At 43.1% G+C, this 24,183-nt stretch overlaps 2 protein-coding genes, 1 long non-coding RNA gene and 1 other non-coding gene across 7 annotated transcripts in view; 2 read left to right on the top strand and 2 right to left on the bottom strand.

Moving 5' to 3' along the window:
* The first annotated feature begins 760 nt into the window (after positions 1-760).
* On the top strand, positions 761-17,621 carry TAF5 (TATA-box binding protein associated factor 5). The gene is made up of 11 exons (XM_008270441.4): positions 761-1,362; positions 4,605-4,842; positions 7,859-8,174; positions 8,951-9,114; positions 9,226-9,361; positions 10,737-10,857; positions 12,198-12,327; positions 14,281-14,445; positions 14,984-15,161; positions 16,250-16,427; positions 16,568-17,621. The coding sequence occupies exons 1-11, from the start codon at positions 804-806 to the stop codon at positions 16,783-16,785; spliced, it is 2,403 nt and encodes an 800-aa protein (XP_008268663.2). The 5' UTR covers positions 761-803; the 3' UTR covers positions 16,786-17,621.
* Positions 17,606-24,041, bottom strand: ATP5MK (ATP synthase membrane subunit k). Of its 4 annotated transcripts, none has more exons than XR_007911101.2 (4): positions 23,725-24,041; positions 19,161-19,256; positions 18,986-19,078; positions 17,606-17,710 (listed from the first exon to the last, which is right to left on the bottom strand). It is a non-coding gene; the product is annotated as an ATP synthase membrane subunit k (long non-coding RNA). The 4 variants fall into 4 exon arrangements; XR_519192.4 differs by lacking the exon at positions 23,725-24,041 and adding an exon at positions 23,449-23,605; XR_001795161.3 differs by lacking the exon at positions 23,725-24,041 and adding an exon at positions 23,444-23,598.
* MIR1307 (microRNA mir-1307) lies at positions 21,363-21,424 on the bottom strand. Its single transcript, NR_162717.1, has one exon. It is a non-coding gene; the product is annotated as a microRNA mir-1307 (primary transcript).
* The window catches only part of PDCD11 (programmed cell death 11), a 55,706-nt gene continuing 55,138 nt past the window's right edge, over positions 23,616-24,183 (top strand). Inside the window, exon 1 of the mRNA XM_002718594.5 lies at positions 23,616-23,770. The gene's annotated coding sequence lies outside the window, so the exon portion shown is untranslated. The remainder of the gene's footprint in view (positions 23,771-24,183) is intronic.

Below are 24,183 nucleotides of genomic sequence, written 5' to 3'. Positions count from 1 at the left end.
TCTTCTGATCCAGCTCTCTGCTAATGCACCTGGGAAAGCAGTGGAAGATGGCCCATGTACTTGGGCCCCTGCACCCACGTGGGAGACCCAACAGAAGTTCCCGGCTCCTGGCTCTGGATCAGCTCAGCTTAGCTCTGGCCATTGCAGCCAACTGGGGAGTGAACCAGATGGAAGACTTCGTTCTCTGTCTCTATCTCTTTCAAATAAAAAAATAAATCTTTAAAATATTTATATGTATGCTGTAACGTTCACAAAATTATTTAAGCATGCAACTCGATTTGTAAGAACTGCCAAAAAAAAAAAAAAAAAAAAAAGGAAGTAACCACTATCCACATCAAAATGCAAAACATTAGCAGTATCTTGGAAGCATCCTTCGGGCAAACGACGCGTGCTTTAGTGCTAAGAACATGGCTTTGAGTCGTGACACTTAAGACTTCTTGTGTGTGACTTCAGCAAGTTATTTAACCTCTCTGGGTTGTAGTTAAGCCACTTCTAAAGACTGTTGAATTAAAGGCTTCCATATAATAACGAAGATCGTCTATCACAGTGCCTGAATATAACTGGCCTGCAATAAACAGTAATTATGGTCAGGCAAATATAGAGGCGGTCACCAACTCCCACTTCCTGCCGGCCTTTCGCTCATTTTTTGAAAGTTGCTCTCGCTCCCAGCCCTTTTCTCCTTCTCTCTCGCTCCTCCTACTGCCGTAAATAGCCGACCAGAGCTGTCGTGAAATGCTCCTCCCCGCCCTCCATGTGGCGAAAACGCAATCACGCTTGACGGCGCGAGGTGGCTCAGCCGCAAGATGGCGGCGCTGGCGGAGGAGCAGACGGAGGTGGCGGTCAAGCTAGAGTCTGAGGGACCACCGACGCTGCTACCTCCGCAGGCGGGTGACGGCACAGGCGAGGGCACCGTCGGCATTACCAACAACGGCCCCAACGGCAGTGGCGGGAACGTTGCGGCGGCGTCGTCGGCCGGCGGGGATGGCGGGACCCCCAAGCCCGCGGTGGCTGTCTCCGCTGCTGCCCCGGCGGGGGCGGCTCCGGTACCTGCCGCTGCCTCGGAGGCTGGTGCTCCCCACGACCGACAGACTCTGCTGGCGGTGCTGCAGTTTCTACGGCAGAGCAACCTCCGCGAGGCCGAAGAGGCGCTGCGCCGCGAGGCCCGGCTGCTGGAAGAGGCAGTAGCGGGCTCCGGAGCCCCGGGAGAGGTGGACGGCGCCGGCGCTGAGGCGGCTAGCTCGCTTCTCAGCCGGGTCACCGCCTCGGCCCCCGGCCCGGCGGCCCCCGACCCTCCGGGCACCGGCGCTTCGGGGGCGACGGTTGTCTCCGGCTCAGCCTCAGGTCCTGCGGCTCCGGGGAAAGGTGAGCCGGGGGGTCCCGGGGAAGCCGGGCCGGCGCGAAGGGGAGCTAGCCGGGAAGGCGAGGGCTGGCAGGCCTGCACCTCTGCGGGCTTGTTTTGAATTTCCTGGGCCCGCCTCTAGGGCCACATGCCCGCCCCTTTCCCGAGTGCGCCGGCTGCGCAGTCAACCCTCGTCTGAGCTGTCAGTTGCAGCGAGAGGCTGAACAGAGCTGTGGATCTGAGCTGTGTGGGGAAGGTGGGCGCGGGGAGGCGGGGACCTCCAGGCTTCGGCCCCTTTTCTCCCGTTTGGGCTTTTAAGCTTTGGGCAAGTCTGCATTGACAGCGACAGTCTTTGTGGAATTCTGTACTGGCGTATTTTAAGCTGTAAATACTTGGCAGTCTCGGTTCTCACAGTTTCATTGAGGCGGACATGACCTCTATTTTGGAGACAAGGAAACAGATTTCTTGAGCGATCCCAAGGAGCTTGCCTTGGGTCTCGGTAGCCAGGGAGTGATGGAACATGGTGTACCCAGCATTTCTCAAAATACGGGCTAGGCACCAGCAGTGCTGTGTCTTCGGGGCATCATTTCAGACGGAGGGAATCAGACCCTTAGAGGTAGAGTCTGGGAACCTGCGTTTTTGAGTTGGTGCTTCCAAGAAGTATGGATGGGTCGTGAAGTTTGAGAACTCTAAGTTTTAGGAGCCATAAGGTGGACAGACCTCTTTGTCTCTGCTGCTTTTACTTGTGTGATGTTGATTGACTCATTTTTTCCTAAGGTTACTTTTTTTTTTTTCTATTAACTGAGTTTTTATGAGACTCAGATGTAATATCTGTAAAATGCCTTGTGCTGATAGGCTCTTTCCTCTCCATCCCTGACACCCGAGACCACACCTTTCTTCCAGTAAATGTCATAAGTCTTTGCAGTACAATTCATACACAATGTAAGATCTTGAAGGTGATCCTGAACCAACAATAAATATTCATTGAATTAAATTATATGTTGCAGAGCCTCTAGCCAAATTAATCTGTATTTATGTGACCTAATCTTTGCAGCATTGCCAGAAGTGAAGTTTGAATACATAGTGTTGTATTTCATAGATAGAAATGCCCAAAATGTGGTTGGGAGGAATTTCTTCTTAATATTGAATTTTGTGAATGAACTATAAAATGAGTTATATTGTTGGTTATTTTACTGTCATCTCTTGATTCTGAAACTAAATCAGTTTTTAGATCATAATTGAGAAGTCAGTAAGGAGGAAAAGAGGCCATTAGAGTAACCCAAAGAATTACATTTATGCCATAGAAAGCGTAACTGTATTATTATTGCAATTTAAATTTCCACTTACCCAAAGTAATTTGATTGACAGATGTAACTTTGATATTCCTATATTAGAAATAGATACTCTGGGCCGGCGATGCGGCTCAGTAGGCTAATCCTCTGCCTGCGGCGCCGGCACCCTGGGTTCTAGTCCCAGTTGGGGTGCTGGATTCTGTCCCGGTTGTTCCTCTTCCAGGCCAGCTCTCTGCTGTGGCCCAGGAAGGCAGTGGAGGATGCACCTGCATGGGAGACCAGGAGGAAGCACCTGGCTCCTGGCTTTGGATCGGTGCAACGTTCCAGCCGTAGTGGCCACTTAGGGGGTGAACCAACGGAAAAAGGAAGACCTTTCTCTCACTCTCACTGTCTAACTCTGTCTGTCAAAAAAAATAAAAGAAAAAAGAAAAAGAAATAGATACTTTGTCTTCTTCCTTGAAATAGTGGTTATGGAAATTGCTTTAAGCATATACAATTGAGTTAGTTTTAGGTGTGGGGCAGTGCCAACATCCCATATGGACACGGGTTCAAGTCCTGGCTGCTCCACTTCAGTCCAGCTTTCTTCTGTGGCCTGAGAAAGCAGTAGAAGCTGGCCCAGATCCTCAGGCCTTGGAAGAAGCTCCTGGCTCCTGGCTTCGGCTCAGACCATCTGTGGTTGTTGCAGCCATTTGGGGAGTGAACCAGTGGATGGAAGACCTCTCTCTCTCTCTCTCTCTGCCTCTGCTTTCAAATAATAAATAAATAAATATATTTTAAAAAATTAGGTGTGGCCCTTCCCATTCTAAAAATGCCTACATTTTACTTTTAATATTTATTATTACTTTTAATTATTAAATTATTAAATATTATTAATTTTAATATTTATTTGAAAGGCAGAGTTACAGAGAGAGGGAGAGAGAGAGGTCTTCTATCCACTGGTTCACTCCCCAATGGCCACAATGGCCAGAGCTGGGCTGATCTGAAGCCAGGAGCCTGGAGCTTCTTCCGGGTCTCCCATGTTAGTGCAGGGGCCCAAGGACTTGGGCCATCTTCTGCTTTCCCAGGCACATCAGTAGGGAGCTAGACTGGACATGGAGCAGCAGCACCCGTGTGGGATACTGGCCCTGCAGATAGAGGCTTTAGACGTGTATGTAGGAAGGTAATACAGGATAGGATGTATCACAGGAATGTTACAAAGTACTGAGTAGCTGGGAGAGCCTGGAGCGCTACTCTAGGGCACGGTTTGGTGGTCCTGGTGGTGGTGGTGGGTGCTATTTGTACTGAGCCTTGAGAGATTAATGTGTTTTTTTGCTTTGGCCATACCTACATTTATGCGATTTGCATTTAAAACAGATAGCGCCATTAAAAAAGGTATTAAACCTTCTTGTTATTGATGTGATTTTTTTTTTTTTTTGACAGGCAGAGTGGACAGTGAGAGAGAGAGACAGAGAGAAAGGTCTTCCTTTTGCCGTTGATTCACCCTCCAGTGGCCGCCGCAGCTGGTGCGCTGCGGCTGGCGCACTGCGCTGATCCGAAGCCAGGAGCCAGGTGCTTCTCCTGGTCTCCCAGGGGGTGCAGGGCCCAAGCACTTGAGCCATCCTCCACTGCACTCCCGGGCCACAGCAGAGAGCTGGCCTGGAAGGGGGGCAACCGGGACAGAATCCGGCGCCCCGACTGGGACTAGAACCCGGTGTGCCAGTGCCACTAGGTGGAGGATTGGCCTATTGAGCCGTGGCGCCAGCTTGATGTGATATTTTAAGATATGGACATGCTGATGGGGTTTTGGCTTGGGTAACTGAGACAAATGTGGAATTTCATGAAAAGATTATGTAATTATTTTAAGGAAGAGAGGTTGAGAGAAAAGGGACAAATATCTGAGAAACAGTTCACCTCTGGACCATAGCAAAACAGCCATGGTCACATGGTACGTATTATATCATTTTCTTAAAGGTTATCTTTTATTTTTTTAACAGTTGGAAATGTCGCTGTGGAAGACCAACCAGATGTCAGTGCTGTGTTGTCGGCCTACAACCAACAAGGAGATCCGACAATGTATGAAGAATACTATAGTGGACTCAAACACTTCATTGAATGTTCTTTGGACTGCCATCGGGCAGAGTTATCCCAACTCTTTTATCCTCTGTTTGTGCACATGTACTTGGAGCTGGTCTACAATCAACATGAGAATGAAGCAAAATCATTCTTTGAGAAGTATGTGAATTTTTCCATATATTACACACACACACACACACACACACACATATCTGTGATCCTGCAAATTTAAGATTGCAACTCAGAAAGTACTTTATAAAGGAGAGGAACCTAAAATGGGAGCCGCGGAGGGGGGTGGATCCCAGAGGGAGCGATGCTTGAGGTGAGAGCTAAAGACTGGGTAGAGTTATCCATATGAAGAGAAGAGAGAAAAGTGTTTGAAAGCTCTGTGGCAAAATGGACCATGGTAGCTGCAAAGACTGAAAGGAGCAAGGTCTGAAGTGGGGGTGTGGTACAGCAGGAAGCTCAGGGATTGGTTAGGACTGGAGTGACAGCAGGTTCTTAGGGTATGTTGAGGGTCTTCGTCGTAAAGAGCAGTGGGGAGTTGTCCTGGGTAGGAGTAAATTTGGCTGAAAGTCACTAAAAACTCAAACTGGTAGCCTAAATAAAACTTTTTTTGTATTTTTCTTGAGAGCTGTGGAAAGCTATGTTAGGGTTAGAGTAGCCTGAGATTAACTGAAAACTCAGGCAGCAGGGGCTAGGCATAGTAAGAGTTCATTCTCCTTTCTCATAAAGTTAGGAGGTCAAGGACAAATGTGGTAGGTCTTTAATTATCAGGGAATCAAGCGCTGAGCCTTGCTGCCCTCCCTTCCTGTTGTGTAGCTTCTGCCATATGGCATGAGGTGGCTCTCCAGCCCCACACGGTTCTAGTCAGCAGGGAGGGCACACTTTCCTTCATCCTTCCTAGAAGTTGGACACCCTTCTTTTTATATCTTATCAGTCAGTGTCCATCCCTATTTGTGGGAGGAAGAAAGGAAAAATGGATATTGAGGCCCGGGAGGTGTTCTGCTACAGAAGTCATTGAAGGACCATGTCATTCATTATTAGATAGGCATTTTGAAAGAACTTTTATACAGTGGGAAAAACAGGTGGGGGGGGGGCATGATGACTCTCAGTTGACCAGTTTTGGGGGTTATTGCGGTGTTCTCATCTGAGAGTGACTGTCCTTCCTCTAGGCCATTTGAGAGTGTATGCAGGTGTTTTGGGTTGTCATAGTGACTAGTGGGGGGAAGCAGGAATACTCAGTGTTCTAGTATGTGCAGAAAGTCCCACTTAGCAAAGAATTGTCCTGTCTAAAGTGCCAGGAGCATGCCTGTTGAGAAACAGGAGTGGGTTGGGTTGTGGTACTAGAAGTGAGGTAGACAGACTGGTGAGACACTTAATGGATTGGATATGGAGGTGAGGGAGATGGAGGTATTGTTGATGATCCCAGATTTTGGGCCACTAGCTGCAAAGGGATGCCCTTCACTGAGATAGAGAACCTGAGAAAACTTGGATTGTCACATTTTGGAGTGGTCTTGAGTTCTGATTTGAATATGCTTCTGACTCATGTAAGAGATAACAGGTTAACAGGGGGCCAGTATACTAGAGCTCAGAGGAGAGGTAGGTATGGGAGCTATAAACTGGAGTTGTGTGCAGTGATGATGAATGTGAATGAGATTGTCCTGAGGAGAGTGTGAAGTAAGTCCGTGAGAAGACTAAATGCGAGCCTTGAGTAGCTCCATTTAGTGGCCGAGTATAAGATATAAAAGGACAGGCCAGAGAAGGAGGAGGGAGACCAGGGGAATGCTGAGTTACAAAAGCCAAGGGAAAGGAGTGTTTAAGAAGGAGGCAGTGCCTAACAGTTTGAATGAGAGTTCTTCTATTTAGGCTTGAAGTAGAGCTTGAACCAGGCTTGTCAGGTAACAGAAATAATAGTAAAAGGGAAACAATAGAACTCTTAGACCATTATATTCATTCTTTATACTGGGATGCCCAGTAGAAAGTATAGAAAGCAAACTGTTTTTGGAAGAAACAGCTCAGTGTTTTTGGAAAAAAAAAAAAAAATCAAGGAAGAGTGAAGATGAGAACTTTCCCTTTAGAAGCTAATTTCTCTTATTTTAGTGTTCTCAAAAAACCTCTTGCTCATTGTCTTGTGTTTTAGCCATAATCCCATATGTGGAATTGAATTTCATAGAGGATTTTCTGTCTCATTGTTATGGACAGTCTCAACCGTTTTTAGGACTCTGGGCCCACATTAGGATAACAGGTAGTGATTGATATAAACAAAGAGACTGAGATTTCTGATTTTGCTCAAATCTTGGACAGAAACCCTTGGTTCACATGTTGAATCATAATGGTTGACACACGTTAGAGTTTGGGAATATATTGGCTGTGTATCAGAGCAGGAGCCCTAATATCTTATGTTTAGTCATTGTTTTCTAAATATTTTGTATTGATTACTGCTATTAGTGCCAAATGTATATCTTTAATTTTACTTTATTAGGAAAATAAAAGATTTATAGAAATAAAAGTACATGTAAGTTTACTAATTGTTGGCAGACTGAGGGCTTTGTTTTATTTCCCTTTGGTAATAGTAAATGAACATGCTTATTGTTTGGTGTCACAGTTTGTTCTTTAGTCATAATATTAAAATATTGGTATTTAATCAATGTCTGATATTAAGGACATAGGAAATGATTAAAAGTAGTAGATTTATGAAAATGCCATATATTGATTATTGTTGAGAAGCTGTGATAGATGTATTGAGTTCATTATACTGTTTTCTACTTTTATGTATGCTTGAAATTTTCCGTAATAGATTTAAAAAGTAGGTTTTGATAAAACATAAAATTTAGTAAAGCAAGGATACTGACATTTCCAAATGTCTACCAAAGGTGGCATTCAAAAGAAATTTTGTACCAGTATCATTAATTCATTTATGGTATTTATTTAAGACTATTTTATATATTTGATAATTTCATTAGATTATTAAATCGGTCATTTTTAGGATGAATTCAGAAACTGAATTATAACGATTTTGAAATGAATTCCTTCTATTCCTACAGCTTATTGGTTCAGGATTATTCAGACTACTACATTGAAAATATTCTGGGATGGTTTATAAATATTTGGGGGAGAGGCGGATCCCTTAATGATTACATTGAAAAATGACTTTTTAAAATCACTGAAACAGGTTCCATGGAGATCAGGAATGTTATTACCAGGATGACCTACGAGTATTATCTAGTCTTACCAAAAAGGAACACATGAAAGGGAATGAGACCATGTTGGATTTTCGAACAAGTAAATTTGTTCTGCGTATTTCCCGTGACTCGTACCAACTCTTGAAGAGGCATCTTCAGGAGAAACAGAACAATCAGATATGGAACATAGTTCAGGAGCACCTCTACATTGACATCTTTGATGGGATGCCGCGTAGTAAGCAGCAGATAGATGCGATGGTGGGAAGTTTGGCAGGAGAGGCTAAACGAGAGGCAAACAAATCAAAGGTATGGGATAAAACTAAGAACTATATAATGCAGATGATGAAAAATTGTAGCATTTCCATCTAAATAAAATTTTTCTTGTAGCTAGTTTGGGAATACTTTTATCCTGTGTTTAAAGTTTCATATTTTAAGGACAATGTATAAGTATATGAGATGTGGGGAATGGTTACATTTAAAAGAAACCTGACTACAGTGTAAAACCCAAGAGGTTTTTCCTCATGTAAGATGGAATCTAGAGGAAGGCCTTCCAATGCTGCCATGGTAGCCCCATCATGCCATGGGTGTCCCTGGCTCCTTCTAGTTTCTGGTCCACCGTGTTTAGCATGTGGTTTGCTTCTTTGTGCTCACGAACGGCTGTTGTGGCTCCAGCATTGCAGCTGTGTTCTAAAAAGGAAGAGGGAGGATGAAAGGCATATATCCCTGCTGGGTCTCGCCCTTAGTGTTAGGAAAAGTGTGTGTATGTGGTTTTTATGTTCCCCTCTGAAACCATAACCACGATGTTTCTGTGTGTATTTGGTGGCCAGAATTATGTTATATGGGCATTGCATTCTTAACTGTAAAGGAGCCTGGGAACACAAATTATTAAGCACTTGCTGCTCCAGTTAAATCAGGGTTCTGTTTATAAGGAAAAAAGAGAAAATTGCTGCTTGGCAAATAAGTACAGAGCCCTGCTTCAGATTATAAATTACTGTTCTGTACTTGTGATTCATCCTGTCAAGATGTGAAAAGGTATATTGCTGAACAAAAAATTTAAAATGTTGGGTTCTCTTAACTTGTAGGTATTTTTTGGTTTATTAAAAGAACCAGAAATTGAGGTGCCTTTGGATGATGAGGATGAAGAGGGAGAAAATGAAGAAGGAAAACCTAAAAAGAAGAAGCCTAGAAAAGATAGTGTTGGATCCAAAAGTAAAAAGCAAGATCCCAATGCTCCACCTCAGAACAGGTGAGGCAGAAGGCCTTGGGAACTTGTCTGGAGGTGTGAGGCAGTATGTTTTAGAGAGCTCAAGTTTGTGAATGTTCACAGGGTGATTTCCAGCCTGTTTTTCTTTCACAGAATCCCTCTTCCTGAGTTGAAAGACTCAGATAAGTTGGATAAGATAATGAATATGAAAGAAACCACCAAACGAGTGCGCCTTGGACCAGACTGTTTACCATCTATTTGTTTCTATACATTCCTCAATGCTTACCAGGTTAGTAAAATAAGTGGACAATTTCTTGTTGGAGAGTTATTTAAAATTGTGATTTACCATTAAGACAAAGTTAAATGTGTTAATTAAAATGGAGTTTTATTATTTGAACTCTTGATATAATTTAGAATTACAGTAATTAGGAAAGGAGAATTGGATGCTGTGCACAGTCGATAGAAAGCAATGTTTAAAAGACCATTAGGGGCCGGCGCTGTGGCTCACTAGGCTAATCCTCCACCTTGCGGTGCCGGCACACCGGGTTCTAGTCCCGGTCGGGGCACCGGATTCTGTCCCGGTTGCCCCTCTTCCAGGCCAGCTCTCTGCTGTGGCCCGGGAGTGCAGTGGAGGATGGCTTAAGTGCTTGGGCCCTGCACCCCCTGGGAGACCAGGATAAGCACCTGGCTCCTGGCTTCGGATCAGCACGATGCACCGGCTGCAGCGCGCCGGCTGCAGCGGCCATTGGAGGGTGAATCAACGGCAAAAGGAAGACCTTTCTCTCTGTCTCTCTCTCTCACTGTCCACTCTGCCTGTCAAAAAAAAAAAAAAAAAAAAAAAAAAAAAAAAAAAAAAAAAAAAAAAGAAAGAAAGAAAAGAAAAAGAAAAAAAAAAAAAAAACCATTAGGAACTTGTAAATACCAGAATCTCACTTATATTTGAACTCCATTTCACTGATCAGAATTCTGCTAACGTTTCAGGAGGAAATTATGACCCATCTGTTCTACACTTGGTTTAAATACTTATATAAGCTTATGTGTTAGGAATTCTATGTCTTTATGTCTCTTTGTAATAGGTTGTGAAAGATATATTTAATAAAGTACAAAAGTGATTAACATTTAATTCCTGTGCACTCTTAAATATGGAGGGCAAAAAAGGGATCAGTAATGACATGCTCTCCAAGTAAATGCTTTTATAGAACAAAAGCTCAAATGATGTTTTATTTGAGAAAAACAGCCATCATTCTATATTCTCTTAAGATGTGACTGTAATTTTTCTTCTAAGATAGTATTTTTTTTTGAAAGACATTTATTTAAAAGGAAGAGTGATGGAGCATGGAGAGACATAAAGATAGAGTTATTGATCAGTTGGTTTATTTCCCAAAAGTTGGCAATAGTCAGTGCTAGGCCAGGCCAAAGCTGAAAGCCAGGAATTCTGTCCAATATCCTGTGTGGTTGGTGGTAGCTCGGTTGCTTGGGTCATCGTCCTCTGCCTCCCAACCACATTAGTAAGCAATTGGATCAGAAGCATAGAGTAACTGGGATTCTAACCAGGCACTGTTACAGGATGTGGGCATCTCAAGCAGTGGCTTAACTTGCTGTGCCACAATGCCCACCCTAAAACAGTATTATTTACTATGGAACATTTTTTCCCCCATTGGCAGGGCCTCACTGCAGTGGATGTCACTGATGATTCTAGTCTGATTGCTGGAGGTTTTGCAGATTCAACTGTCAGAGTGTGGTCTGTGACACCCAAAAAGCTTCGCAGTGTCAAGCAAGCATCAGGTAAGTGAGATGACCTAATAGGAGATAAACTGGACATTGGTTTACATTAATGGTGATTCCATGGAATTTACACAGGAAGTTGTGATCTTTGCAGAAATTCGCTTATTTCCCTTTAACTCAAGGTGCTAACATTTTAAACAATGAAAAGAGAAGTGGAGTGGCTATCAGATTGGATGCTAGAGTGATTTAATTTTTAGGCCTTTTTTTTTTTATCTGTAGAATAAAGGGATTAAACTAGAAACTACTTAAAATGTAACATTTTATCCTTGCTTGCTTATAAATTAAAAAAGAAGACCCTTAAAGAGTTTTAAATCCATACTAATTATTAAAAAAGAATTAAGAAGTCAGGATTTCATTTTAAAGTTTATATTTAAATTTTTAAATTTATTTGGAAAGCAGAGTTAGAGAGAGAGATGGAGAGACGGGAGAGAGAGAGAGAGAGAGAGAGAGAGAGAGAGAGAGAGGGAGAGAGATCTTCCATTTGTTGGTTCTTGCCCCAAATGACTTTGACAGCTGAGGCTGAGCCAGGTCAAAACCAGGAGCCTTGTCTTCCACATGAGTGGTAGGGACCCAGAGACTTGGGCCATCTTCCACTGCTTTCCCAGGTGCAGTAGCAGGGAGCTGGATTAGAAATGGAGCAGCCAAGACTCGAACCAATATTCATGTAAGATACTTATGTTGCAAGCAGCAGCTTAACCCATTATACCCCAACACCAGCCCCTAAATTTTTACTTATTTTCCTTTTATTTGAAAGGCAGAGAGAAACCCAACTTCCATCCATTGGTTCATTCCCCAGATGCCTGCAACAGCCAGAGCTGGGTGAGGCTGTAACCAGGAGCCTAGAACTCCATCTGGGTCTCTCCTGTGTGTGGCAGGGACCCAAGTACTTGAGTCATCACCTCCTGCCTCCTAGAGTGCATTAGCATGAAGCTGGAATTGGAAGCAGAGCTGGCACCCAATACAAGCACTCTGATATGGGAATGGTGTCTCAGGCAGTGTCTTAACCACTGTGCCAAAGTTAGCCCCCAGAGAAAGTTTTTTGCTAACTATATTGTCATTTAAAACTATTTTAATATTTCCATTGTTTTTATTTTTGTGAAACATTGAGTTATAGTGGATAAAACTGAATTTCAGTCTTGGTTCTGTGCACTGTAGGAAGTCATTAACTGTCTGACCTTCGTTTCCTCTGCTTTACACTGGGGTGATGGCCCCTGATTTAGAGGCATTAGTACACTCGCGTTTGTGTAGGAGGAACTGTTCAAATGTTAGTTCTTCTCATGAACTATGGCATTGTTTTAATGATTGTACTTTTAAAATCAATTTTTTATGCATCATTTTAGATCTTAGCCTCATAGACAAAGAATCGGATGATGTCTTAGAAAGAATCATGGATGAGAAAACAGCAAGTGAGTTGAAGATTTTGTATGGCCACAGTGGGCCTGTCTATGGAGCCAGCTTCAGTCCGGATAGGTAAAATACAAACAATAAAAATAAAGTACTGCTGCATTATGTTGAGATTACAGATGCTGGAAAAATTGTATTAGAAAAATTTCATGGTTGCCTATCATTCATTATTTTTTAGAATCTTTCCATTTGCTCATTCATCTTGGGGTACTAGTGTACAAGATAATGTACACCCAAATTTATAAATTTGAGTCAAGGTGTACAGCTTCAGGATTTACTGGTTTTAAAGTTTTGCTTTAGTTTTGTGTAACACTATTAAAAGTTGAATTGTTTTTCTCTGCATTTTTTCTGTGGCACTTCACTGAATTTAAAACAAATTCCTTATATTAGTGGCAAGTAGCTGTCATTTGAAGATCTATCTTTCTGTAAGTAAAAGAACTAAGAGGATCCTGAAAAGGAAATGTGAAATGGCTGTTTTAGGTTTTGTTTCTTTTTAACCATGGGAGTCCATGGGTATATGTGCTTGTTTGTCATTGTCTTTTTTTTTTTTTTTAAAGATTTTTATTCATGTGTGTGAAAGGCAGTGTTACAGAGAGGGAGAGACAGAGAAAGAGAGGGTCTTCCATGCGCTGGTTCATTCACCAAATGGCTGCAATGGCCGGAGCTGTGCTACTCTGAAGCCAGGAGCCAAGAGCTTGCTCCAGGTCTTCCACATGGGTGCAGGGGCCCAAGCACCTGGTCCATCCTCTACTGCTTTTCTAGGCCACAGCAGAGTGCTGGATCACAAGTGGAGCAGCTGGGACTCGAACCAGCACCCATATTTTTATCATCTCTTAACATCCTGCAGAAATGGGAGGAGGGTATTTTGTACTCATAATACCATCTGTATCTCACTTGGATAGATTATTTCAGTCCATTAAGGTCTTCATGAATCTTTGAGAATGAGACTTTTGTTGTCATTTGGTAATGTTTAGCCAGATAATACTTTTTTGTCTGAAGGAAACTTGTGAGTATTCAACTATACTTCCCGAGTATTGAGCTATTACACAGGAGATTGTGATCTTTGCAGAAATTCACTGATTTCCCTTTAACTCACAGTGCAAACATTCTCAACAATGAAAAGAGCAGTGAAGTGGCAGTCAGGAGATTGGATGCTAGACTGATTTAATTCTTGCTGAGTATTCAATATTGTATTTATTCATGGAAAGGTAGATTGTTACTAGCTTGTTTGTAGTTTTTTTAATTTCAAAAAGATACTTCCTTTTTGATTCTATATAGCTCATAGAGACAAGAAAAAAATAGCATCTGTTTTAAAAATTGTCCTTTTTTGTTTTTTAAATATTTATTTGAAAGAGTTACACAGAGAGAGGAGGAGAGAAACAGAGTTCTTCCATTCGCTGGTTCACTCCCCAGTTGGCTGCAACAGCCAGAGCTGCGCAGATCTGAAACCAGGGGCCAGGAGCTTCTTCTGGGTCTCCCACATGGGTGCAGGGGCCTAAGGACTTGGGCCATCTTTTACTGCTTTCCCAGGACACAGCAGAGAGCTGGATGGGAAACGGAGCAGCTGGGACTAGAAGCGGTGCCCATATGGGATGCTGGCACAGTGGCTTTACCTGCTACACCACAGCACTGGCCCCTAAAAATTGTTTTTAAGTTACATATCACATTTTCTAAACTTTCTCAGTTGATCCCATTTGACCCTACCTTTTGTTCACTATCTCTGGTATTTGTTTTTTAAAAGAATTGTGATTTTCCCTCTTAACAGATTATAATTTTTAAAAGTAACTGAACCTCTTTTTCAGTGGATGTTCAGTATATAGAGTGTCAGGCCTAGCACTTGATTAATTAATGTTTGTTTGGTTAGTACTTTCAAGTCTGGATATCTGCTGTGAATGCCATGTGTGAATTAAAAGAAGTTGATGTTAGCTAGCTATATATGGTATATTCACATATATGGAGAAACTGGGCAGGTAATCAGTAGTTATTCTGGGAGTTAAATATGTCATCTTTTTTTCTCAGGAACTATCTGCTTTCTTCTTCAGAGGATGGAACTGTCCGATTGTGGAGCCTTCAAACATTTACTTGTTTGGTAGGATATAAAGGACACAACTACCCAGTATGGGACACACAGTTTTCTCCATATGGATATTATTTTGTGTCAGGGGGTCACGACCGAGTAGCTCGGTAAGAATGTCATGATCTTATGACTGGGTCTGTTCAAGCAATATAGAATGGTCTTGTTGGGAGTTACTTTGACTATTCAGGACCAACTTTTTGAGAATATGAGACAGGAGTATTACTATATCTACACTATTACACATGCACTGAAGTTTGTTTTTTGTTATTAACATAGTTCTTCCATCTCACCAGGTGTCGTCTTTTTTTCATTATCGTGAGCACCTTTGTTTCTGTCATGTCCTTAAAAATTTAGGGAAAGGTAGCTCAGGTTAGACACTAATTATGAGGTGGCCAAAACTAAGGTACTAGGGGAAAATGCTTTTCTGAAGTCTAGACTAGGAGACAGCTAAATGTTACAGAAGTTAGCAGCTTTATTCCCGATCAACTTTATCTTGTTATTTTGAATTATTCTGTTTTCTCTTAGTTAACTGGTGAGGGGGACCAATTTGGAATTATTTTACATGGATGTTTGCTTATTCTGGATAGGATTTTGGTATTCCATAGTTTGCTAATTGTCTTTTGCTTTCAAAATCTTTTTAAAAAGGCTGTGGGCTACAGACCACTATCAACCTCTAAGGATATTTGCTGGCCATCTTGCTGATGTGAATTGTACCAGATTCCATCCAAATTCTAATTACGTTGCTACGGGTTCTGCAGACAGAACTGTGCGGCTCTGGGATGTCTTAAACGGTAACTGTGTAAGGATCTTCACTGGACACAAGGTATTTTATATTCATGATTTCAGCACACAAGGGTGTTTTCAAGAGAAAAGCCTTTTTATTTTATTTTATTTTTTTTAAGATTTACTTATTTGAAAGGCGGGGGGTTGGGGGAGGGAGAGAGAGAAAGAGAGGTGTCTTAATCTGTTGGTTCACTCCCCAAATGGTTGCAGTGGCCGGAGCTGAGCTGAGCTGAAGCCAGGAGCTAGAAGCTTCTTCCAGGTCTCTCACGTGGGTGCAGGAGCTTAAAGACTTGAGCCATCCTCCACTGCTTTCTCAGGCCATAGCAGAGAGCTGAACGGGAAGTGGAGCAGCCAGGACTCGAACTGGCACCCGTATGGGATGCTGGCACCGCAAGCAGCAGCTCTTTACGTACTATGCCTCAGTGCCAGCCCCGAAAAACCTATTTTTAAAAATGTTTATTTTTCATTGACTTGAAAGGCAGAGTGCCAATTTCCCATCCACTGGTTCACTCACCAAATGTCCACTACAGCCAGGGCTGGATCATGCCAAAGCCAGAAACCTGGAACTCCTATCTGTCTTCCCCACATAGGTGGCAGGGACCCAAGTACTTGGGTCATCTGCTGCCTTTCCAGGTACATTAGCATGAAGCTGGATCGTAAGCAGAGAGGTGCTCTGATAGGGAATGCAGGTGTCCCAAGCAAGGGCTTAACCTTGTGCCATAAAATGCATACCTCCAGTTTTTCAAAGTTATTTGAAAGGCTGAGCAGGGACAGAGACAGAGCTAGCCCCTATCTGCCGGTTTACTTCCCAAGCGCTAACAGCCAGGGGTAAGCCAGACAGAAGGCAGGAGCTCCATCTGGGTTGCTCATGTGGGTGTCAGGAACTCAAGTCCTTTGACCAGCACCTGCTTCCTCCCAAGCCCATTAGTAGGAAGCTACATTGGACATGTGGAACAGCTGGAACTTGAATTAGCCACTCTCATGGGATCCTGGCTTAACCAACTGCACAACAATGCCCACTGCTAAAAAAGTGATACATTTTCAAGATCCTATTCATACCATTAAACTTAAAAAATTTTTTAAAAAATATATTTAACCTTTTATCTTTTCCATGGGCTTATTTTCTAGGGACCAATTCATTCCTTGACATTTTCTCCCAATGGGAGATTCCTGGCTACAGGAGCAACAGATGGCAGAGTACTCCTTTGGGATATTGGACATGGCTTGATGGTTGGAGAATTAAAAGGCCACACTGATACAGTCTGTTCACTTAGGTTCAGTAGAGATGGTGAAATTTTGGCATCAGGTAAATGATTGTTATTGGCTTTGTGATAAATGCCTAATTTTTCATCATAATTATAGAGTGAATGCATGAAGTATACTTGACAAAATGTCAGAATCTAAATGTGATGGATGCAACTAATGGTTTCCTTGACTTTGCCTTAGGTTCAATGGACAATACAGTCCGGTTATGGGACGCTATCAAAGCATTTGAAGATTTAGAGACTGATGACTTTACTACAGCCACTGGGCATATAAATTTACCTGAGAATTCACAGGAGTTATTGCTGGGAACATATATGACCAAATCAACACCAGTTGTACACCTCCATTTTACTCGAAGAAACCTGGTTCTAGCTGCAGGAGCTTATAGTCCACAATAAACCATCGGTATTAAAGACCTTTTGGAAGCTACTGTTTGAAAAAGGGAGACTAAAAGCAAATACCTCAGTGATTATTTAAGCTACAAAGAATGTTTTTATCTATATGGATCTGGAAGTATGCTGCTTGGAAAATCTGAACAGGACAGTTCCACGTTTCTATAGCAACCACATTTAACTAATTTCCGTTAGTTGAATAGAGGTATTATGTTCGTGGAGAGGACATTTATGGTGCTTTGGATTGTGTGGAAACTATGCATTTTCTGTTCAAATGTTAATTTATTATTAGAAGAAATCGATTTCAATAATACATTCTGCTTCAAGATTCAAACTAAGAAATATAAAATTAATAACATCTTGAATTTTAGCTGAAGAACTCTACGAGCATGTATGTTTCCGCTGTAAAAATGTAGTTACTGTATGGCACTCAAGTACTATGTTAAAAGACCCACTAACATTTGTTCTTGGTCTGTTGATTAGTGGAATGTATGTAACAGGGTAGAGATAGACTACAGTTCCTTTCTAAGATCTAGGTGTAATACAACCATCCACTGGCATCTGGATTTACACCTGTTGAGTTCTGAGTGCACCCAAACACTCTCTAAACCAGGTGAAGAAATTTAGCTTCCATGTTCTACTTCAGCTAAAACAGCTATGTACAACCTAGTACACTTGAAGTCAGACATTTCAGTTGCTTACCTCCAGTACTGAGCCTTGCATTGGAAAACTAAAAGATTTAGACCAAGTCACTGCCAGTTTTTGCCTTTGTTGCATTTTGTACAGTTTTTATATTTTTGATATCTTGTAAATAAAGACAACCAGCTTTTCCAGGTTCATAATTTATTGTACAAATTGAATTACCACATATTGAGTTGACATTAGCTTCTCCAGGCATGGGAACTTAACAGATGTGGTACAATTTATAATCCTATAAACAAAACAAAAATAGATTAGATACAAACATGTTCAACTCTTAAGACTTCAGTGATTACTAGGATAATGACTATGCATCCCCAGAAATTGAATTCTGTAATACTTAAAATAACATTTTAAATAGCAGAAAATAAATAGGTATCTGTTATTTAACATTTGAGATACAATTTCTCCTTGTCTGTGGGGCTACTATCTATCCCCCCAAATTAGGAGATCCCTGATGGGGAAATTGGGCAAACTACAGTCCTCTAAGATGGCCTCAATATGGGAAAAGCTCTTTAGAAGAAAAATTTCTGTGAGATAGTGCTACGTAGATAAAGACCTGGATTTTCCATTTACTTGCCAATGTGACAGATGTACACAGTCATTTCAATACAAGCTTCTGAGCAAACGAGGGTTAGGAGGATTTTTAAAGACTAAAGATTAAAAATTGACAAACTACCAAAATCCAACAATACTAACAAATGCAATAAGTTGATTAATAATTATTACATAAAGACCTTATGCAATTCACCAAATTGTTAAATGAGAACACGACAGGATGTTAAGAAAAAAAAGATGGTAAATGGGGAGGAAAATCCCTCAGCAAAAAGCAAGAGACAATTTTTTACTCAGCAAATGTGCAAGAAACAGAAGCTGTTATTCCACAATGGGTCAAAAGACATTATCCCCCTCCTTACAAATCTGGGTGCCCCAACAATCCTTTGGGAAGGCACTTTAAGCTAAGAAAGTATTCATAGATATAGATTGTCCTTCATGCTCCAAAACAATTGTATTTAAAGATTCTAATGGGAGGCCGGCGCCGCGGCTCACTAGGCTAATCCTCTGCCTTGCGGCGCCAGCACACCGGGTTCTAGTCCGGGTCGGGGCGCCGGATTCTGTCCTCTTCCAGGCCAGCTCTCTGCTGTGGCCAGGGAGTTCAGTGGAGGATGGCCCAAGTGCTTGGGCCCTGCATCCCATGGGAGACCAGGAGAAGCACCTGGCTCCTGCCTTCGGATCAGCGCGGTGCGCCGGCCACAGCAGCCATTGGAGGGTAAACCAACGGCAAAGGAAGACCTTTCTCTCTCTCTCTCTCTCTACTCTGCCTGTCCAAAAAAAAAAATCTAATGGGAGACAGGTTTCTTCTGTGAAATGATTCATATAGCCACATTTGCACATTGAAATTATATACAATAAATTTTGCAAAACAACGAGTTTACTATGACAGTGGAGGAAAAAACTCTTAATAGCAAATGGCTAAAGTGTAAACATGTAAATGTCAACTTCTTACCATTTATGTTGCTTTCACAGCTGGAGTTTTTTTAGACCTTAACTTGAAGTATAAGACCAGCAAAGCAATGCCTCCATATGTAGCCAGTACACACTGAAAAAAATTAAATGGCAAGAGTTACCACACCTATACTAATTTAAAACATTAACTGCTTAAAAGTATCATTAATACTTACATTCATTCTTCCCGTGAGAGTGTAAGAGTTGAAATATTTTTTAATACCAGTGAACTGGAATTGAGCATCAGTTTCTGGACCTGCCATGATTTCAATCTTTAAAAAAAAAAAGCAACAAAAAATTAGTTCGGAGGCAATTTTACAAGTTTAAAAGCTAAGTCATTGCAGATAAATATAGTAAATTTTTACTTCTGTTTCACCCAACAAAGCAGCACAGATGGTGGGAAAAGCCGCACTTATGACAGAAGCTTTGAAAAGTAAAACATTCTTGGCTGCTATTTTACAAACATTCCAGGATTAATATGTTCTCATTTAAGTATGAAGAACTGTGTAGCAATCACTAAGTTCACCTTTTGACCTTGTATAGCTGGGCATAAGTTTGTTTTTTTTTTTTTAAACTTTCTTTTTTTATTTTTTGACAGGCAGAGTGGACAGTGAGAGAGAGAAAGGTCTTCCTTTGCCGTTGGTTCACCCTCCAATGGCTGCCGCGGCCGGCGCACTGCGCTGATCCGAAGGCAGGAGCCAGGTACTCATCCTGGTCTCCCATGGGGTGCAGGGCCCAAGCACTTGGGCCATCCTCCACTGCACTCCCTGGCCACAGCAGAGAGCTGGCCTGGAAGAGGGGCAACCGGGACAGAATCCGGCGCCCCGACCCGGACTAGAACCCGGTGTGCTGGCGCCGCAAGGCGGAGGATTAGCCTAGTGAGCCGCGGCGCCGGCTTTGGGCATAAGTTTTGATTCCTGGTTCCATCCATACTATTGAATACTGAATTAATTAATTTTAAGACTAGTTGAAACTTTTTCAGGGGTAACCATCAACTAAAGAACTCAACCCACAATACCTACTAAACTACTAACCACTACTAAAGAGTTTTTTTGGTTTTACATATAAGGCTCCCATGGGAGTACTGAGAAGGGACCATTTACTAAATGGAGTCAATAGCCATTGGTGGTGGTAGTGAAAATGGAAAACTTACTCCCTACACCAAAATATATAAAAGATCTAAGTGTACATGCTGAAACGAAAATTCCTGGAAGAAAACATGGGCAAATATTTCAATCATCTTACGAATGGGAAAATCTAAAGAATGTGCCAAAAACATAAAAGGATAATAATCAATAGGCAAAGAAATGGGAAATAAGAACAATATTTAACCATCAAAATGGAAAAGATAAAATGACCATAAGTAGTATTAAGAATGTAGGAAATGGCCGGCGCCGCGGCTCACTTGGCTAATCCTCTGCCTGCGGCGCCAGCACCCCGGATTCTGGTCCCGGTTGGGGCACCAGGTTCTGTCCCAGTTGCCCTTCTTCCAGTCCAGCTCTCTGCTGTGGCCCGGGAAGGCAGTGGAGGATGGCCCTGCTTGGGCCCTGCACCCGCATGGGAGACCAGGAGAAGCACCTTGCTCCTGGCTTCGGATCAGTGCAGCACACCAACTTTAGCGGCCATTTGGGGGGTGAACCAACGGAGAGGAGGGCTTTTCTCTTTCTCACTAACTCTGCCTGTCAAAAAAATAAATAAAAAAGAATGTGGAAAAATAAGCATTCTATGAGTTTGGCATATAAACTGGTATAACTTCCCTAAAGTACAATTTGGCAGTATCTATGTATAAAACAAGTATACCCTTATCTCCAGGAATGTACCCTTATAGAAATATTACAAAGCGAAAACACATTATAGAGTTCAAGGATGACCACTGAAACACTTTATCAAAGTGAAAAACTATTGGAGGAAATAGAATGTGCATAGATGTTTGTGTTCTAACATGGAAAGAGGCCTCCAAGTAATGCTAAATATTAAAGATATCCTACTTCTGGATATTATATTATGGGATTTATCAATGGTTCTCAAAGTCTCCTTGTCCAGGAGCATCAGCATCACTAAAAACTGGTTGGAAATGCACATTCTCAGACACCATAAACCCTACCAAAAAAGAAACTCTGAATCCAAGCAATCTGTTTTAATAAAGCTTCTAGGTAATACTGATGCACATTAAAATTTGGAAAAAAAACTTCAGTATTGGAAACAACAGATACTTAAAAATCGTATAGAAAAAACACTTTGCAAAAATATTTAAGATCTTTAAAAGGGGTCACCTGTGTATTTTATAAAGGTATGCACTTTTAATAAGAAATGGCAAAAAATAATGAAAAGGCCACCAGAATAACAGTTGGAAATTCGTATGTGTGACCACCTATCTACCACGACCGACGCCACGCCGAGTCGATTGGCAACACAGACGAGCCGGTCGAGGTCCGGTCGAGATTGGTAGGCAGTGGCAGTGACTCAGCTGGCTCTTGATGAAATGGAAGAGGGAGAGAGCTGAGAGTTGTTGCTATGGAAACTGGTGTGCCCCGTTTACCATTCAAAAGCCTTCAGGGGCATTCATGTGAAAAGAATTGGCAAGGAAAATCTGAGACAAAGGACCTTAATTTTGAACACCATTTCTTGGACCAGCAAAGGAAATCCATTCTTGGGCCCTTTCAGAGGTCTTGGCCAGTCTAGCCCAAGTTATGAAAATCCCCATTAAAAGAAATCTTTATGTTGTAGTTTTTACAAAAATGGTTTTATTTACTGAACTTATTAAAGGCATACTTTTCCCCCTATTTCACGGTTTACTTGTGGATTCTTAGGATCATGAAGTATGCTTCTATGAGGAATTCTACAGCAATACAAGGGCTTAACTTTGTCACGTCATAAAGTGGTAACTTCTACTGCCTTCCATCTGACAAAACTCTTTGGAAGGATGTGGTGTTCAAGTCAAGCTTTGCGTGTGTGTGTATATATATGTATATATATGTACCTATATATGTACCTATATATGTATATATATATGTACACACACACACACGCACATTTTTAACTTTGAAAAGCAGGAGAAGGCAACAGAAAGCTGCCATCAGCTGGTTCATTCCCCCAATGGCTAAAACTGCCAGGCCTGGTTCAAGCTGCAACCAAGAGCCTGCAGCTCCATCTGAGTCTTCCGGGTGGGTGGCAAGGGTCCAAGCACTTAGGCCATCATCTGCTGCCTTCCCAGGAGCATTAGCAGGGAGCTAGATTGGAAATGGAGCAACCAGGATGCCAAGTGGCACTCCAGTATGAGAGGACGGAGTCACAAGCAGCAGCGCAACCCGCTATGACAACTGTGGCCCCAAATCAAACAAGAGCAAAGTGCTTTAAATTTTGCACTAATTTACAGAAAATAAGAGGAAGGTCGATGTTTGAGAAATTCCATAGAAGGCTAATTCTCACTGCAGGAAAGGATATGGTATAGGAACCGGAATTTAGTCTGGGTCTTCAAGGAGGACTCCGGAGAGGCTGAGAGGAAGGGGAGTGGGAACCTTTCCAGCGAGATAAAGTTTGAAATCACGCGGATCCGCACCTTTCAGCAAACTGCAGGCTACTTGATGGTATCAGGAATCCTTGTGTTGTGGAATAACCGAACTGAAATTCGCTTCCCTTTATGTCACATTAAATTTACAGGCATACTCATGGGGGAAAAAAATCACCCACGCCCATAACTGATTTAATATCGAAGGGTAGCCTGTAAGAAATTATAGCGAGTAGGGCCTTCGCTTCTGATTGCTCCGAGAACTGCTACGGAACCTAACTCATCTCTCCACGTCCCTCTCTGCACCTGTGAAAGGGCCCACGGTGAGCAGGTGCCTTTGCTGCTTTCTCTGCTCCTCGACACTGCTATTCTGTCTCAACAGGTCAGCCCCCTGCAATGGGGAGACCGCGAGGCAGAGCAACAGGCAAAGACGAGGGCGGGCCGCTCAGCCACCACGAGCAGCCTCTTCAAGGCCTCTGTTCCGTTCCAGGCACCTCCAGGAACGGCCCCCGTCCAGCTGGCTGTGCGGACCGAGACCAAACGCTCGCCGCCGCGCGGCTACAGCAAGCCTGGCTGGCCAGCTTCCTAAGCAAGGCTCAATTCAAACAACTAAGGCCACACGGAGGAAAAGAAGTGAATTCGGCCACGTACGGGTCCAAGTCCTCGGCCTCGTCACTGCGTGACCTTGGGGGACCCTTTCGCCGCAGGCCTCCTCTTTCTCCACTAGGAAACGCAACCTAAGGAAAACGGCGAGAGCCTTGGAAGCGTCTGTCCGCCTCGCCCCGAGGTTTCTCAGACACTGCCCGCACTCTCACCCTCCAAACCCTATTTTCTCCATCGGCCACGGCTGTCACCCCGCAGCCACGTCAGAAAGAAGCAATGGTCAGCTTCCAGGCCAGGACCGCAAACCGGGGGCCAGAGGTCCGAGCCAGAGTTCCCTTCCTCACCCACCTTACCGAAGCCTCAAATTCCGCAGCCGACGTCCTTCAACACACACAGAACCCTCTGCCCGGCCGGAAGAACCCTCCTCCCTAGCACGCGTTCAACAGGCCAAAGAGAGTCCGCCCTCTGCGTCGATTGGCTACGGCTTCAAGTCCCGCCCTTCCGCTTCCTGTCTTCGTCTCGCTTCTTCGGCTCTCTTTAGTAACGGAAGTAGAGTGTTGAGCCCGCCCACGCCTCCGGAAGTGTAGTATTGAGTGTGGCGATATCCCGGTCTCCTCGTGTGTACTTACAGCGGCACGGCCCCGGAGCTGGAGGTGCTGCTGCCGCGCCGGTCAGGTGAGGGAGGGCTGAGGCGGGAAGGGAGGAGACTTCATGGCTCTCAGGTCGGCCCCCAAGTTGGGTGCCTCTGATCTCTGCTTAGCGCTCGCCGTGTGGAAACAGTGGTTTGGTACCCTGAGCCTCGCTGCGAATCTGATTCCGCTGAAGGGCCCCCTGGAAACCCAGGCTCTACCCTCGGGAACTAACCCCAGTGCCTTCTCTGCCCCTGATTCGCCTTACTATTTGGAACCTCAGTTTCCCTTCTTGAGAAAGGAAATGAAGGGTCAAGTTCCCTGCGGACTTGGCGTTCCTGTTTCTGTGAGTCTTAACACCCATTCCTGGTTCCAAACCCTAGGTCATCACCTCGTACAGTCTGAGGCCCTTCTAGATTCTTATTCTAAGAACGAACCTTTCCTACGTGACGTTCTCAC

Source organism: Oryctolagus cuniculus, chromosome 15 (assembly GCF_964237555.1).
Source record: "Oryctolagus cuniculus chromosome 15, mOryCun1.1, whole genome shotgun sequence".
Classification (NCBI taxonomy): domain Eukaryota; kingdom Metazoa; phylum Chordata; class Mammalia; order Lagomorpha; family Leporidae; genus Oryctolagus; species Oryctolagus cuniculus.
The sequence above is the reverse complement of the archived record's forward strand: the minus strand, read 5'-3'. Positions and strand labels throughout refer to the sequence as shown.